Source organism: Cetorhinus maximus, chromosome 5 (genome assembly GCF_964194155.1).
Source record: "Cetorhinus maximus chromosome 5, sCetMax3.hap1.1, whole genome shotgun sequence".
Taxonomy (NCBI): domain Eukaryota; kingdom Metazoa; phylum Chordata; class Chondrichthyes; order Lamniformes; family Cetorhinidae; genus Cetorhinus; species Cetorhinus maximus.
Genome location: NC_135883.1, coordinates 23111615 through 23129933, shown reverse-complemented (window position 1 = coordinate 23129933; position 18319 = coordinate 23111615). Strand labels below are relative to the sequence as shown.

General features: G+C 39.7%; 1 protein-coding gene across 2 annotated transcripts in view; it reads right to left on the bottom strand.

Moving 5' to 3' along the window:
* Positions 1 to 18319, bottom strand: part of nbas (NBAS subunit of NRZ tethering complex) — a 248466-nt gene that overhangs the window by 68975 nt on the left and 161172 nt on the right. For both annotated transcript variants that reach the window (XM_078541594.1, XM_078541595.1), the window contains exons 40-42: positions 12717 to 12854; positions 4837 to 5066; positions 1480 to 1590 (exon numbers count right to left, since the gene is read on the bottom strand). In XM_078541594.1, coding sequence (XP_078397720.1) covers positions 1480 to 1590; positions 4837 to 5066; positions 12717 to 12854 — 479 coding nt within the window. The remainder of the gene's footprint in view (positions 1 to 1479; positions 1591 to 4836; positions 5067 to 12716; positions 12855 to 18319) is intronic.

Here is an 18319-nt window from a genome sequence, read left to right as displayed (position 1 = left end):
CAAAGGCTGAATATCTTCCAACAATAGTATCTTTAGGTAGCTCAAAGCATACAAAAAACACTCCTTCAAACGTAATAGTTTTTAAAAAAAATTATTTGTAGACATTGAAACAATGTTGAAGATTGTAATTCGCTCCCTGGTTCTATCATAGAATAGAAAAACAATGCATTTTCTTATTTAGGATTGCTAGGCATAATTATCATACAACTCACTTTAATAAATAAACAATGCTGCATGTGATTTGTTTACCTCACAACTGAAGGCTGTGCTAACTTTGACATCAGGTCTTTTTTCAACTTATAAAGTCCACATGTAAAATCATTTCTACAAGGTTGCTACTCTAAATGATTGATCACATCTAAATCAAAGTTATTCTCTTTACAATTAACAGAATACAAAAAAAAATCCAAAATAGATTTCCCCATTCATAAAAATTCCTGCTTTTCCCTTCTCCTCCAATTTTCTCCCTGCCCCTACAGTTCAGTTCACAAGCATTAGCCATCTACTGGTGCTTCAACCAATCGGTCTTGATTCTCATGTGACACATGACAGTGAGCGCCTACAAACTATTTGAATAAAGGATCATAAACGAGTCCTGCCCTCATCCAATATCTACATGGATGTAGCCTCAAGAGCGGGAACCCTGCCCTGAAGTCTATGGTCAATCATAGCACTCTTACTGCTACCCTGACTGAGATTTACTACCTCAGCAGGGACCAGGGAGCAAAGCGATGGTTTTCCTCATCTGCTTGACTTAAAGACTCTTTTTCCCCAATCATCAGACTAATTGGAAATTCTTTTTGCAATGAGCAGTGATGCACAGCTGTAAACTCCTTTTCTTAATAAAATGACTTTGAATACATTTTCAGTTCATAATGGAAAAAAACCCGATGGTAATTTTTGTCCTTTAATAGACTAGATATTTAGTGAAAAATGACTTCACTGGGACAGGGCGATATTAGAAACTCGACATATACCGTAAATTTTGTCTTTCTATTACAGCAAAATGGGGTTGATTAAAGGGCAACTTTAAGAAGAAATTTTGCTACAATGTTTAGTGCGTGTAGTGTGCCAAGGATGTTTCAGTGGGGAATGCTTCTGGCTGAATTAAAACAAAAACATGGTATTCAATCATTAATAACAGTCTCTGGTTTACTATAACATTTAATATCCTATCTAGTTTAGGGTTCCCTTGCCAATAGTGAAAATAATTTTAAAAAGACACCCTCGACAGAGCTGGCTCTTCCCTATTACAATGTGCCTGAATATCTCCCAAATGCAGGGTGAAAATTAGTATATTTTCGTGATGTACTCAGGAATATATTACCATAACACAAACTGATCCTTTTTAATTGCTGTTATGTCTTGTTTAATTAGAGTAAGAACCACAAATCAGGATTAGAAAGTATGTGGAAAAATGGTGTAAAAAGTTATGAGGAGACATATTTGTACAATGACCCTATTACCTAGGATACTTACCCACTATCAGTGAAAAGAAATTCCAAGTGTGTCATGTAAACCTCCCAGGGTGGGACACTATAACGCTGAGCCAAAGACAGAGAGATCTTGTACACATTTTCCTCCAAGGTTCTATAAAAGAAATAAATGATTATAAATATGGAAAAATCAGCATTTGAAATCATCCTGCCAGAAAATTCATGCAAGTAATCCCTTTGAAACAAAACTTAACGGGTAAATTATATTAAAAGATAAATAAAACTATCTGCAAGTCGTTAACGTTGAAATGGATAATCTTTCCATCTGGGGATTGCAAGATATAATGATTAAGGGGGTTATGACCTTGACATTCCATGAGGATGTTCCTCAATCTCTTGCTGTGACTTTGCTAGAGAATGGCAGAACTGGAAATTAAAAATACAAATGGCTGTCTCCACAGTTTCTCTGAAGGCGTCTGCTAGTTTTCCACTAAAGGTACTGTGGGGGACTAAAGAAATCACTGTGGAATTTCAGAGTCTTTCTATTCAGCTTTTGGGCCTGAGTTCTCCAGTATGGATAACGTGAAGGTGCCTGAGCTCATATCAAGGTTTATAAATCACATTAGTTCTAGTCCACTTTCACATGCTGTCAAAGAAACCACACAAGCTTTTTCTTAAACTTACCCTTCTGTTTCCTCAGACAACTTATTCAACAGCATACATATAAACCTTCAGTAATAGGCAGTTTTTAATGAATGATTCACACAGTTGAAGACATTTTCCAGTGAAATGAAACATATAGTAGAAGTAAAGAGATTTTGTGTTTGGCTTATTTTAATTTAAATGGACTGGACTGATTAATTGAAACATCACCAGAAAGGCTGAGTTTGAACTTCATTATTGCCGTGCAGTATTGCTCCCAGTGGACATAGATCCACTTCAGTAATTGTTCTGAACTTGGCATTCACTCAACTATCATGTTCCAACAGACTAGTGCAAAACAAAAAGCAAACAAGAATATCAGAATGTGGAAGCAAGATGATGCTATTTAGCTTTGTCCCGTCATCTACAGCTTGCATAACAACAAGAAGTATTTAGTGCCTTTAATGTGATAAAAATCCCAAGGCGCTTCATATGAGCGGAATCAGGCAAAAATTGACACCAATCCAAAAAAATTAGTAGTCAAAGAGACAAACTTAAAGTTGCACCTTAATAAACAAGTGAGGTAGAGTGACTGAGGGATGGAATTCCAGAGTTTAGGGGCTAGATGAATGAAAGCATGACCACTAATATTGGAATGAAGGAGGTGGGGGATGCACAAGAGTTCAGAAATGGAGCAGCTCAGAGTTCTTGGACCAGTTTAGGGTTGGAGGAGGTTATAGATAGGGAGAGACAAGGCCTTGGGGTGATTTGAACACAAAAATGATGAGATTTTAAAATCAAAGTACGTAGGGACTGGGAGATAATGTAGTTTAGCGAGCTTAGGGTGGATGAATGGGACTTGCTGAGAGTTAGGATACAGGCAGATTTTTCAACGTGCTCAAATTTATGGAGGGTTGAAGTTGGGAGGTGGCCAGGAGTGTGTAGGAACAGCTGAGTGTGGAGACAATGAAAACATGGATGAGGGTTCAGCATACAAGCTAATGAAAAATATGAATGGCCAGAATATGCTGGAGTAGGGCATCTTATGGTGTGCTCTGTAAATTGGACATTTTCTTCACATTTCAGTTCAAAATTTTAGAGCTGTAAATCGTTGCAAGTGTGGAATAATAAGGATTATATGCATTTAGAACAGAAGGAGCACATTTAACTCATTGAGTCCGTGCCAGCTTTTTGTGGAATCATCCAGTCAGTCCCATTCCCCTTCTCTATCCCTGTGGCCCTGCAACTTTATTTCCTTCAACTGCCCATCCAATTTCCGATTGAAATCATTGATCGTCTCTGCTTCGACTACTCCTGTGGAGAATGAGTTCCAGATCATTACCATTCACTGCGTAAAAAGCTCTTCCTCATATCCACCCTGCATCTCTTGCCAAAAATTTTAAATCTGCATCCTCTAATCCTTTTACCATCAGCTAATGGGAATAGTTTCTTCTTGCATACCTTAATAACACCTGTCATAATCTTGTATATTGCTATCAAATCCCCACACAATCTCCTTTGCTGCAAGGAGAACAACACAAGCTTCTCTTACCCAACCTTGCTGCTAAAGTCCCCCACCTCTTGAACCATTCTGGTAAATCCCCTGTGCACCCTTCCAAGGATCCTCTCATCTTTCCTGAAGTCAGGTGGCCAGAACTGGACTCAATTAAATAGTGGTGGTCTAACCAAAGCTTTATAAAGGTTCAACATAAGTTCCCTTTTATACTCAACAGAGTCTAGGAACCATTACCCCAGTTTCACTTGCTGTCTTTCTGGTCCAACCTTGAATGGTACTGCAGGGACAGAAATTTTTGTTCGGCGGGCGCACGTGTGCCAGACCTGCTTGAGCGTGAAATGATGCGCGTTGACACTGGCTGAGCATGCCGAAGTCAAAGCGCAGTAGGGCGATAGTTCGGTCTGCAGGCGTGCGCCAGAGCCGGCAGCGCGCCCGCCGACAATTAGAAGGCCTGTTAAGGCCATTGAGTAATCAATTAAATTTAAATTTTCGCTGCCCATCCAACCTAATAGTTGGCGGGCAGGCGATAAGGCCAAGTGGCCTTTGCATTTTTTGGAAACCTCATCCACCGGAGGAAAAGCAAATAAAAATAAAAGTTTTGCAATTGAATTAATAACATGTCCCTGCTCATGGGACAGAGTCACATGAAGGGACATGTCTATCACCTTTTTATTTTTATTATTTTTTGTTATACCTCTTCATCTCTTCTTCAAATCCGTGCCTGAGAGAGATATGCAGCGCTCACTTGCGTGCCTGCGCAAAGTTCACGCTCAGCCTGTTCGCCGCCTCTCCCCCACCCACACAGAAAGCGCTCCTGCTTGTGTTTCACACTGGGTGGGCCTTAATTGGCCCGCCAGCGTGAAATTGTGGTGCGGTACCGATCGCGGGCGGTGGTCGGCTTGCCAACTGCCCCAGCCGAGCCCGCCCAAGGGCAAAATTCTGCCCCAGGAATATAAATTTAATAATTAAAAGGGTCCTTAAGTTGTGAAATACCAGATTTACTTTTTCACTTAACAGAAAGTTAAGTTTCATTTGCATTCACGACACAATCCAACAATTTAATGAAACCCATGGGGAGATTAACAAGAATCCATTTTTGCAAGGATACCAGCAAAATGCCTCACATAGCCTACGCTTGACTCCTTCTCAAAAGCTTAGTAAAATTGCCAGTTGGTGTTTATTTTCCAATCTGTGGAATTTCAATTAATTGGATTAATTTACCAGTAATGATTTCATACTTACTCCGCTAAGCCTAGAATTGTCTCCCTTTTATATTGGCTATCTGTTGCGAATCGCTGTACATCCACACCTTTGCCAAGGCCTTGAAGTGTCTGAGCTTGTGTGAAGTCTGTCAACAATTCATTGTAATAGTTAAGGTGATGAATCAGCGCCTGCACTTCTTCTGACCAACTGAAGTCTGCATTTTCAGTCACGTGTTTTGTGACCATTTTAATTACCTCTTTGGGATCAGCCTGTAAATTTTCAGATGCATTGATGAGAGTTTGTAAATGATTATTTTTAAATTACCCTCTCCCCTACATGATATGATGCTCCTTAAACCATTTGCTGCAAAACAAAAATGAGAAAAGTAAGTAAGATGTCATGGAAGTTGTCTGCACAGTGCTTGTAATATTGACGAATAATTTGTTCAACATCAGTGTGACCACAGAACTATGTCAAACACCTGGAGGCTCTATTCTTCAGACCAATTATCAACTCCTATAAACGTCTCATATTTACACCGGCCTGCATCTTGCATTCAGTGAGAAGTAGAAGCAGATTCCGCTGACTGAGTTTAAAGTGCATTCCTACCTTTTTTGTAGGCTTATGAATGTGAGGATTTATAAGGTGAATATATTTTGGACTGTCTCTTTACTCAAGGTAAAACAGAAGAATGAAGAGGATCACGTGATCAGCTTTGAATTTTGCCCAACATCAAGTCTGGGTGACTTGGTTGCCGTGTGGATGGGGGGCCCAGGTTGTGACTTACTGGGAGAAAGGTGTAAAATGTTCACACCTGACAACAAAGGTAGGAATAGCTGGACTAACTGTGGACATATATTTGGTCTCCAAGTTTTTGGATAGAAAGAGAGAAAGAGAGAGAGAGAGAGAGATCTCACAGAGATAAAAGGCTGCAGTTGGAGTAGTCAGCAGAGTGGAGAAGGCTACTGACTCCTCAGCGAGCCATCAGGTGGAATGTGGCAGGAAGGATGGTCTCTGTTCAAGAGATGCATCTTGTGGCACTCTAAACAATCTGGAAGATTTGCCCTGGCAAGGCCAGGAGGAGAAATTGCCAGAGTGGACCTTACTGCTGGTAGTCAGTTCAGGGATTCTCTAAAAACTGAGGGAAGTGCCTTTTGACGATCACAGGATGTTACAGCTCAGCAAAATGGGGAGATATTAACCCAATGGAAGCTGGGAGCGACTGTGGATGTTTCTTATAAAGAATACAATCTTGTGGAGAGTGTGTTGTAATGTACAGGCATGCATTGTGGGGTTATTGGTCTCATTAAAACATTAATAAGGATCATCTTTTCTGTAGTTTAGTATTTTAGTTGCCTACTAAGTAATGTTTAGTTCAGTTGATTTTAGTTTGTTTGTTACAGTAAAAGTCTTAAAGCTTGAAATCTTGTGCAATTCCTTTAAGTTGGTCATTGGGAATTCAAATATATTTTTAAAAGTCATTGGTCTGTATGCAGATCAGAACAGGTTGCAGCAGGAAATCGCTCTTCTAGATCAGTGTGGATCCATTGGCAAGATAAGTGGGAAAGTACAATTCCTGCAAAGCCTTTTGACATCATGAGCTGAAGGCACACCCCTTGAGATCTGTCTTCAGCTCAATGTGTTTTTAATGATCTTAAATGCTTTCTTTAATCTACTTTTAATTCTAGCTCCTCGCCCCACCCATCACCCCTGGCTCCCCTCAAAGTCTCATTCATCACCCCTGGCTACCCACCATCCTAATTAATAAAAAGACACAACTTCAAGGCAATAATTTGACATTTAATTCTTTCTAATTTCCTTATTTGGGCTCTTACATTCTAGTGCACTGGAATAGATAGGTTGCATTTTCCCTACTTTTGGCAGTCTTTCTTTACCTTGAAATCTAGGTTAGCTTTTGGTGATGTATCTGAGGAATGAATTGCAAACCTCATTTCATTGCTATTAGGTCCATAATCTTCATTCCAGTTTTCAAACGTGGTAGAGCACCTCATTAGAACTTGCATTAAATTTAAAATATCAAGCAAATTGATTAAGTGAATTAGCTAATAGTCAAAATAGTTGCAGCTTTACAGCAGATAATATTTTATCTATCTCTGTGAAACCACATTGCAAAGAACTAATCTAATATTTCATAATTATTTTTAAATAAACACATTTGCCTGGATTTTGCATTGAGAAAAAAATGCAATGCCGTCAGCGCTCACTGTAATTATATATATGTTTTTTATTCTTTCATGGGGTGTGAGCCTTGCCAGCAAGGCCAGCATCCATTGTTCATCCCTAATACTGTGGCTACAAAAGGAGGTCAGAGACAGGGAATTCTGTGGCAAGTAAACTCACCTCCTGTCTTGCCAGAACCTGTCCACCATCAACAAAGCACAATTCAGGACTGTGGTGTATTACTTAATTGTTTGGATGAGTGCAGCTCCAACAACAACAAAGCTCAACACCATCCAGGACAAAACAACCCACTTGATGAGCACCCCAAGCACTCTCAGTCACTCTCTCCACCACTGATGCATAGTGGCAGCAGTGTCATCTGTTCTGTACTATCCACAAGATGCACTGCGACAACTCACCAAGCCTCTTTTGACAGCAAGCTTCTTCCAAACCCATGACATCTACCACCTTGAAGGGCAAGGGCAGCAGCAGCATTGGAACAATGCCACCTTCAAGTTCCCCACCTGCAAGTTCCCCCCCAAAACACACAACATTGTGTCTTGGAACTATATTGCTGTTACTTCACTGTTCCTGGGTCAAAATCCTGGAATTCCCTTCCCAATACACTCCATGTCTACCTGCATTAGATAAAGTACAGTTCAAAGAAGCGGGCTCATTATCACCTTCTCAAGGGTAATTAGGGATAGGAAACAAATTATGGCCTTGTCACTGATCCTTACATCGCATGAAAGAATGAAAAAAATGGAATAAATTGAATAGCAACTTCCTGAGTCCCTAAATACGCGGTTAGATACAGAAACCTGGAAATTGCTATCAAAGTTACCTTTCTCCTCCACAGGTTGTGCTATAACAGGGCCATGCTGGGAGACTTGGCATTGAAACCCATGTCGGGACCTGATATTGCTGTAGTTACTCACAAGTTACTCACTAAACATGGCAAAAAAATTTAGTGGGTGCATTCAGGTATAAGTGACATTTTAACGTTATGAGAAGTCAAAATTACTACCAAACATCATGTCTGGCATTGAAAGTTTAATTTTACATGTGTGGTATCTCATTCCTTCAGAATTTAACTAGTGGTGGATATTTAAGGTTTTTTTTTTACTTTATCTCTCCAATTCTTTTAGCTCTCTCTCAATCTCATCTTTCTTTCCTGCTCCTTATTTCACCTTCAACACATGGTTTTAATCGAATTTGTATCCCTTGGTTTTTACTTCTGGTTTAAATTCAACACACTTCAGTTAAAAATTTTTCAATCTGTCTGTTTAAAGAGCCACCCTGTTGCTTGTCCTCTTCACACGTGCCTGAGATTCCCTGTAGATGGCACCCTGCTGAATCAGACACTCAATAACAGCAAGTTGCACTCAAATAACTCAACATCACTCAAAGCCCACGAAAAGTCTGTGGGCAGCTTAGAGAACTTCTAGCACCACTCCTCGACATTAATTCTAAAATGTGGACCAACGTTTCTAGTTTTCTTCCAAGAATTTCAAACTGTCAGTTCTCTTTAAACCACCACTGGTTATTTCTGAGATTTCAAGAATAGCCTTTCTTGTGAGAGTTCCAATTGCCTCTCCTAGATTCAAACATAATCTTTACCTGGGATATAAAACAGTTATGAGAACATCGTGGATTTTGAATCAAAGCGCTGAAGAAGAGTCATATGGACTCAAAACATTAGCCTGAATCTTCGGCTCGGCGAATGGGGGCAGGGCCCGCTCGCCAAGGTATAAAACGACGCGTGGTGACTTCAGGCAGGTGTCCCGACTTCACAGCACATCACTTAGATTTTCAGGCCTATTATGGCCATTTAAATATCAATTAAATAAATAAACTGAGCTGCCTGTCCAACCTTAAGGTTGGCGGGCAGGCAAAGACCCGGGGGCCATCGCATTTTACATGGAACCTCATCTACGGGCGGGATGAGATTTCATGAAGTGTTAATAAATTAAATAAAAATTTTTATAAAAATTCATTGACATGTCCCAGCGTCACATGAGGGGACATGTTTTAAAATTTTTTCTTTTCTTTATTATTAATAAACTAATCTCCCTGAGGCAACTCTGTGCCTCAGGGAGATTTCTGCGCTCTTTCGTGAGCATGTGCGAAAGAGCACAGACCCCGACTCATGGAATCCCCCCCCGCCCGCACAGGGAGCGCTCAGCGCTTCCAGGCACACATCACACTGGGTGGGCCTTAATTGGCCCGCCCACGTAAAATGGCAGCGTGGACCCGATCAGGGTTGCCAATCAAGTCCGTGCCCGCCCCCGCACAACCCGCCCAACGGGGGGAGAATTCTCCCCATTAACTCTGTCTCTCTCTCCATGGGTGCTGCCAGAAATGCTGAGTTTTTTCAGTGTTTTCTGTTTCTGTTATGGATTTTGAATAGCTGATCTATTAATTCAGAAAGAACCATGACTGAAATACTTACTACCACAAGAGCTATATACTTCTCAAGCCTGTCATCAGCGAGACTACAATAACAAACCTCAGAATTGTATCAAGACAGGCCTAGAATTGGAATATGGGAGGTTATGACCAGTTGTGCAAAGATGGGCCTTTTGGATGCCAAAGAGACCCTACACAGTTTTTTAGGCCTGGGAGGGCTCAGACAAACTAAATTCACCCTGATGATTCTTAGGGACTGAGGTGAGGGGTGATGAGAGCTGAATTTGAGAAGGATCAATGACAGCATGGGCCCAATCGTGAAAAAACTAAGCTTCATTCTTATCATTTTGATCCCTATGTGGAATACACAATGTCTTCTTTGAATAAGTCTCAGGCCTATTCTTGGGTTCCTTAATAGTTTACGCTTACTTTACCTAATATGTGCAGGATGAAAGATTGTGTAGTCTCAAAAAGTACCCAAGTTATTCTCCTGGCACTGGTATTAGAAGAGGAATTATCTTGGCAACTCCGAAACAATGCCATGTACTAGACTGTGGCCAAGAAATTGGTTTCAAATCCATCCCTCAAAATCCTCAGAAAGTCTTTGGATAGCAGTTTCTCTATGCTTTCAAGCTGCATTGGCAATAGATTTGCTATATAAAACCTGCTCTCAAACACATTGTACCTTACCCAGAGTCGATTCGCCAAGATCCAGTTGACTGATACCAAGGTCATGTAAATAAATATTTGTAAGTTGACAATGCAAATGAACTCTTTGAAACATTAAAGCTTTAGTGGAAAAAAAAGTATAACTTGGAGAAAACTTTACGTAACTTGCACAGAAGAGCAGTACAATTATTTTAGTTGCAAAACTTGATTACCTGAACAAAACTAGACAGTTGTGTGTGTAAAGCAAATTGCCATTGATGGCAATTGAGATGCAGTGTAACTGAAGAATAATATTCAGTCAAGAAGTTCTTTAAAAAAAATGTTCCTAGATATTCTTCCTCTTTGAAGGCAGAGTATCTACTTGGACCTATATTGGTCATCATGCAGCTTTATCTAAAATTTTCTATGATTCCTGTCCATTATGTTTTGGTATCAAAGTAGGAAATATACTAAATGGACTTAAATGGGATATTGTGTGTGCCTGGCACAGTACATCACTCTAGAGAATCAAACCAAGATGCCCCATACAGTCCTGATCTTCATCCAACCAAATGATCAATTTCAGTAACATTATTATGGGTAAATGCTGAGCAGAAATAGTTGCCATTGCACAAGTTAGGAACTAAAGAAAGGCCACACTCCAATTAAATTGACAAGTCCAACCATCAGATCAGAAAGCATATTATAAGTACATATGTGGAATAATAGATACCGGAGCCTTTGCTAACAGACACTAATGTAGTTTTATGTTCTACAACAGACAAAGTGGCTATATTTAAGTGGTAAAGGTAGTGACAAAAAGTATTCAATTGTAATAAACTGTCTGGTGCAGATGAAACTATCTAATATCTAGTAATTTAGTGGGAAGGGGTACGATGCACGTCAGGTCTGATGTGTATCGAGATAACCTGCGGCAGTCAAGTGGTGAAGATTTATAAGTTTGTGCAATGTTTCCTGAAATACCTAAGTTAAAATGGTAGAAGTGCTATTTTGTTCCTTGGCACCAGGAATTGAACAAAATTGACCAGGTGATAAAATGCTGGCAAATGAATAAGATATTTTAAAAATTTATTTATGGGATGTGGGCTTCACTGGCTGGGCCAGCATTTATTGCCCATCCTTAGTTGCCCTTGAGAAGGTGGTGGTGAGCTGCCTCCTTGAACTGCTGCAGTCCACTTGAACTGCTGCAGTCCACTTGAACTGCTGCAGTCCACTTGAACTGCTGCAGTCCACTTGAACTGCTGCAGTCCACTTGAACTGCTGCAGTCCACTTGAACTGCTGCAGTCCACTTGAACTGCTGCAGTCCACTTGAACTGCTGCAGTCCACATGGTGTAGGTACACCCACAGTGCTGTTAAGGGGGGAGTTCCAGGATTTTGACCCAGCAACAGTGAAGGAACGGCAATATAATTCCAAGTCAGGATGGTGAGTGACTTGGAGGGGAACTTCCAGGTGGTGGTGTTCAGTGTTCCCATCTGTTTGCTGCCCTTGTCCTTCTAGATGGTAGTGATCGTATGTTTGGAAGGTGCCATTGAAGGAGCCTTGGTGAATTCCTGCAGTGCATCTTGTAGGTGGTACACACTGCTGCTACTGTGTGTCGGTGGTGAAGGAGTGAATGTTTGGTTGAAAAAAGTCAGAAAGTCACATTAAGAAAAGCAGTTTCACTATGCTCTTAGTTAGAAAATGAGGTCTTAGCTGTCTTCTAATAAATATATTATAATGAGGGCTAGTGCTCATGACATTTAAGCAGTCCCAGGACACACCACTTGTGACTTCAACTTAATGAATTAGACTTGACGAACAGATGGGGCAATATCATTTTATGTCACACAAACAGGACTCTTAAACATTGGCACAAAACAATTCCACACAACAGAGCCATCAAGTGTACCATGAAACACTAGAACAAAATATTTGCTTAAAAGACATCAAAATAAATCTTTCATATTCCTTGCAATATTAGGTGAACCTTGATAATTTAGTGATTTGGAAAGCTACAGCATAGAAAGACACGAGTAAATTCTTGGAATCATTTTAAAATAGAAAGGGTCTTTCTTTTAGTTCACAAAACTGAGCATAGGCTTCAGGTTTTATCGGATGTTAATTGATGGCTTAAGGCATGTTATCTTGAGAACATGAATACTGATTTCTTTATCAACTTGAGTAGCTCCCTGTAGCACATGTATAGCAGCAACAACATTTTGTATAAAAACAAAGTGCAGGTGATTCATTTAGGAATGCCCCAAACCAATGTATATTAAGGAAGTTAAATAAGCAATTTTTAGATGTACTCAAATAAGTTTTGTTTGTCAACTCAGGTTAAAGAGAACAGTTTACTGCTTGTTAAAATGCTATAGAAGTAAATAAAGATAATTCTATTTTAGCGTCTTACCAACATTTAAAGCAGCTCCAATTTATGCAATTCAGTGCAAGCAATAAACATGCAATTTAATAAGTTCTAGTCAGAAATACATGTTTCTGTTAGTTATATATTACTTATTTATTGATTTGCAAGTAATTACTTGAGAGAGAGAGACTTACGATTCTCAGCAATAAGTTACAATGCAATCTTAGTACTGCCTTCCACGAATGATATTTCAATTACATAACTGTACTTCTATTGCAACTGATTCAATTTCTGAGGAAAACTAAATACTAACCTTGTATAGAGGGTGGCACTTGTCCTTAAAACATGGACTTAAGCGTACATAGATCTGTAAGGCATAATAGTATCCAGCGAACTGTAGGGACAAAGCTGAATGAGGTTGCTTCTCAAAGCATTTAGTAGCATCCACAATCTGTTAAGATTGAAATGAAATGAGACAACATTAAAAAACAAGGAAATAAATTGTTCAGAAGTCAAGCCATTTACAGCAGCTGACATCAAGGACTATTGGAAGTTATCTTTCAAAAGTAGTATAAATAAACTTTTATTTTGGCTGATAGGGAGGTATTGTTTTGAAATATTTCACAATGCCACTCAATTTGTGAAAAGTCCATTTGAATTCATTTCTTCAATTAAATTCTGTAATCTATTTTATAAATAATTTACAGATCTATTTGATAGTTAATTTCTGAATCGAGTCAACTGTTTAGAGATAACTTCTAAATCCAGCTATCCAACAGGGGCATTACACAGAAATACTCCCTTTGAAATCTTTGGAATGTTTCAGTTTACAGGCATCACATTAATCATTCCTCTACCCACATTATACAGGTGGGCTGCACTATAGTCCAGTCCTTTTTAATCAAGGGAATTATGAGTAGATATGAACAGTATCAAAAGGGGAAAGAAATACTATAACTACTCATATTTAAATCTTTCAGATTTTTTCAACCTCCTGAAATCCTGCAGTAAGTAGTAAATTCTGCGCCATTGCAAAACAGTTTTGATGAGGTGATCTTCACCGTTCTGTTGTTTGGAGCTTTGCTCTAGGTTACATCCACTATTCTGCTTCTGCTGTGAGCAGCAGTCCTGGCTATTGTTTACACACCACTAGTCTGAAAATGTTACTCACTGACATTCTTTACTTCCCCTACTTTGAATGCAAGATTAGTGGTGCTTGGAAGTTGTGATAGTTTTGATGGAAAACTTCCATTTCTGAAGAAGTTTTCACCAGACTTAATTTATCGCTTACATTTCAGCACCACATTCCATGGTTTGTAATGCAAATTAGTCTCGGTGGTGAATGCAACTACTAATTTTAAAATTTTCTTTAATTATTATGACTCATTCATTGTGCTCATTACCAGTGGTACTTTTCTATACTCTCTTTTTATAAAATTTACAATACAGGAGGAGGCCTTGCAGTTCATTGCACTTGCTCTACCTCTTCAAACAGAGCTACTACTCTAATTCCATTTCACTGTCCATTCCTCATATCATATACTCTTCCTGTCATTACTGCTCCTCTGATCAAGCCACAGGTTAAAATGAAAAATTGTGATCTGATAACGTCATTGAAGCCCAACCTACAGATTTAAAGAAGATCCCGCCAGCTTATGACTGGTGTGCTTAAAATTTCAGTCAGCCAGATGTCAACAGGAATGGAGTTTATAGGCCCCCTTCTCCATTTTAATTATTTCCTCTCTGAACCCTCCAACCTAGCTTCCACCAGGCAGAGGAACTACACTAAGATCCCCATCTGCTTGTTCAGGTGAACGTGAAAGATCTCAAGGCGGTATGAAGAAGAGCAGGGGATTTCTCCCAGGTTCCTAGCCAACATTTACCCCTTAACTAACATCATCGAAGCAATTTAGCTGGTCATGTGCCTCATTTCTGTTTCTGGATCTTGCTATGTGCAGTCTGGCTGCTACATTTGCTAATGCAATGGTGATCATACCTCAAAAATAATTCATTGGCTTTTAAACATTTTGGAATATGTTGGAGGTGAAAGATTCTATATAAACACAAGTTGTTATAATAATAGCACTTTGAACACAATGAATTACATATGCAAGTCAACAGGGTCTCAAGCTAATATATTTACATATGCAAAAAGAATGTCTCCTTGATGTCTATACCAAATGTATCATCTGTTGTGGGTGAATGTGTATCTCAAACAAGTAGGGACGTTATTTCTGTAAGTGAACCCAGTAGGTACATTGACATGAAAGAAAGATTCCAATAACATAATACACTATAGAGAGAAATGCTTTATTTTTGTCATATGCTTCCAAACTCAATGCCCCAACCATAAAACCCAGAATCTTATTTGCCTTTTTGAGGTCTTTACTTCCATTCCCAACTGAAAAGATCTGGGTAACTGCACCCATAGAGCCCACCGCTCCTCCGTGCTGTCAAGAAACTTGCAGTTTAGGATTTACTTTACTTTTTTCGTAACATGAACTACTTCATATTACTTTGCACTGAATTGCATTTACCACCTGTCTTCCCAGCTTGTTAACCTGGAAATACTGTCGAGGCATCATTTTGAGCAGAATCTCATGTCCCAGAAGATGGTAGTGTAGCTTTCAGCTGATGTACACTTTTTCTACACTGGTCATACACCTTCACAACCTCAAGGTTCTTCATTTCAATCCAGTGATAGCTAAAACCAGTTTCATGTATGTGACTAAAATGCTGGTTTCTGGCAAATTCTTGGATAATGTGATTTGTGCATAAGTGATATCAATCTGTAATTCCAAACATAAACTGAACTACTTAAAAAAGGATTTTTTTTTAAAACAATGAAAGGCATTGACTAAAGATGGCTGTTACAAGTCTTCTGACATCTGGTATTGCAAGTTGACCAGCTTCTGGAAAGTTCCACTGTGAATTGCATTTCTGACATGCCCTGACACCTTCATGGACCTTGGCACCTGAGGATGCCAATACCTACTTCAAAGGGATTTAATGAAAAATGTACTGGACCTAACACTTACATTTCTATAAAGCTACCTCTCCAGTGGAGACAAAGTCTGCTGAAACAACAGTTACATGGAGATATATCTTCCTATCTCATCAAGATGGATAATGACTCAGTCAGGGCATTAATAGCTGGGACATTACAGAATCTACACACCATCCCCCCACCCCCCCCGCCATAAAACAGAAGCAACCATTGGTTCAGGCATTAGATAAATAAATCCCTTCTGAAATCATTATGGGGGCTGGTGGGGGGGAGGTCATGTAACTGAAGTAGCCATTTTGAAATCACTTTAATATAGCATGCAAGCTGCAAACAGCAGTTGAGTAGTCTGGAAAAGCTGCCAATGAAGCAGTAAGGAGCTCCCTTCTCCCCTCTCCCAAGTTAAGGCCATATCTCTTACAATTTAAAAATCCAGCACAGAGGTAGCGACTTTTCTATCAAAAGGAACCTCAGGTGTAAAACCCGACTTCTGGAAGAGGCGAATTATGGATTAAAAATAAATTGTCTCTGGCAATTGCAGTCACATGGGCTTCTAGTCAATTCCTGGAATCTAAAGGAACTTGAATAAATTTCTGCCACAGCCACAGTGACTAGTGAAGGACTCAAGCAGTGAACTCTCTCTTTTTAATCTTTCATCATTACTCTTAAATTTGGCCAAGAAAATAGCTACAAATAGTATAACTTGCAAATTTTGCTCATGAGTGTGTATGTGTGTGTGAATGTGTCTCACAAAAGTTCGAGAAGTATGAGATTACCTTTTTAAAATATTTTGCTATCTTTACCTGAATGGATTTTTAACTCAATAAAAACTAACCCTTTTTCATTTTAAACCTCAAGAGAGCCTGTCATACCCATTTCTTTGCAATCAGTACATAAATGGTTAAATACAAACATTGAGTAAGACGCCTTCATCCTCTCTCAATTCACCCTTCCAATTCAAACCCTTTTTTTCATTCATTTACGGGATGCAGGCATCACTGGCTAGGCCAGCATTTATTGCCCATCTCTATATGCCCTCAAGAAGGTGGTGGTGGGCTGCATTCTTGAACCGCTGCAGTCCATGTGGTGTAGGTACACTCACAGTGCTGTTAGGAAGGGAGTTCCAGGATTTTGACCCAGTGACAGAGAAGAAATGGCAATATATTTCCAAGTCAGGATGGTGAGAGACTTGGAGGGGAATTTCCAGGTGGTGGCGTTCCCATGTATCAGCTGCCCTGATCCTTCTAGATAGTAGCGGTTATGGGTGCTGCCTAAGGAGCCTTGGTGAGTTTCTGCAGTGCATCTCGTAGATGGTACACACTGTTCGCCGATGGTGGAGGGAGTGAATGTTTGTGGGAGGGGCGGCAATCAAATGGACTGCTTTGTCCTGGATAGTGTCAAGCTTCTTGAGTGTTGTTGGAGCTGCACTCATCCAGGTCAGACTTGGAGTGGTAGGACAGGGGGTCATTTTGACCCCTCCTCACGTGACCATAACATGGATGGTTTGACTTTGTGGCACATCCAAAATGGTCACCTCATGACAGGATTAATCCCAGTCAATAACTATTTGATGCACAACAGATAAAGTGGCTCTGGCTAAAGCTTTCCACAGTAACCTATTTCACAAAGAATCAATAGCGACCCTCACTCCAGAAGCACTTGTTCATAACTATGCCTTTTCTTGTACAAGGCTTCTCACTGTTTTCCACTGTTAAATTGGTCGCTGCAGCAGCTCTTCCTGCCTTGTGGCAGGGACCCATCGGCATAGCACAAGGTCAAATTGGTTCAACTTCACGCAATGGCCTTACTCCAGCAGTCAATCAACTTGCTCGAGGGCCGCTGAACTTCCAACTGAATTATAGGGGAATAAATTTTCAGATTAAGATGAAGAGGTAGAGGACGAAGGGGAAGAGTGTGCCTTCCAGGGATTCTTAAAGGCACGGAAGGAGTCTCCTACATTCCTAGTTCTGTCAATATCTCTTTTTAATAAGCAAAATGAAATAACCACTTTTCTTCAAATTAATACATATTTAGACAAGACATCTTCATGATTTCATCTTCCTCCTCAAATGTGGGTAACCATTAAAATTATTTGAAAGAAGCTAGGTCAAAGTGCTGCAGTGATTTATGGACCTGGAATATTGTGCAGGGTTTCCAAGGTACCCGAGGAAATTTTCTTACCCAACCTTCTGCTGATTGTCCTGTTGTGTTTGTCATTCAAAATAAGGTAAGTTGCCAACACAAGGCAAAGCTCCCTTGAGAAATTAGTAAAAACAACTTGGTCTTTTGGAGAAAATTATATGGATAAACACTTTCTAGAGGTTGCTGCATCTGTAAAAGGCTCAAAGGATGACAAAAAAATACATTTGCAGCATCTAAAATGCAGCTATTACTAGATGACACAAAATTACTCCAACAAGCGAAGCAGATTGCAATCCCTCCTACTCTGTCCTGATATGATTCAAATTTGACATCTACGCTGCAGAGTTTCATACATCTGTGCGCTCAACATTTTGCTAATACGTGGGAACATGTTGTTTCCATTGATTGTTAAAAGGTCAATCAGGGATAATTACAAAAATAATTAAAAGGAAGCTAGAAAAACCGCATTGAGCATGATTAGAATGTGGCAATCACTGCCACAAACTGTTGTTGAAAGAGCCCGCAAGCAAATACTTATCGAAGGGAACTGTCCATTTTCTTGAAAAACAGAAAGAATGCAAGAGAGGGAGAGTGAGCAGGAGAGAGGGATTAGTCAAGGTGGACAAGGAGAAAATTAGAAACGCAATCTTGATGGACTAAGTGGTGCATTTCCGTGTTGTTACATTCTAATGTATTCTGCACCTTGGCAGCATATTGAGCATTTCAGTTGATGGTGAAGCTCTTAAAGGGACAACCTTAAAAAAGCAGAA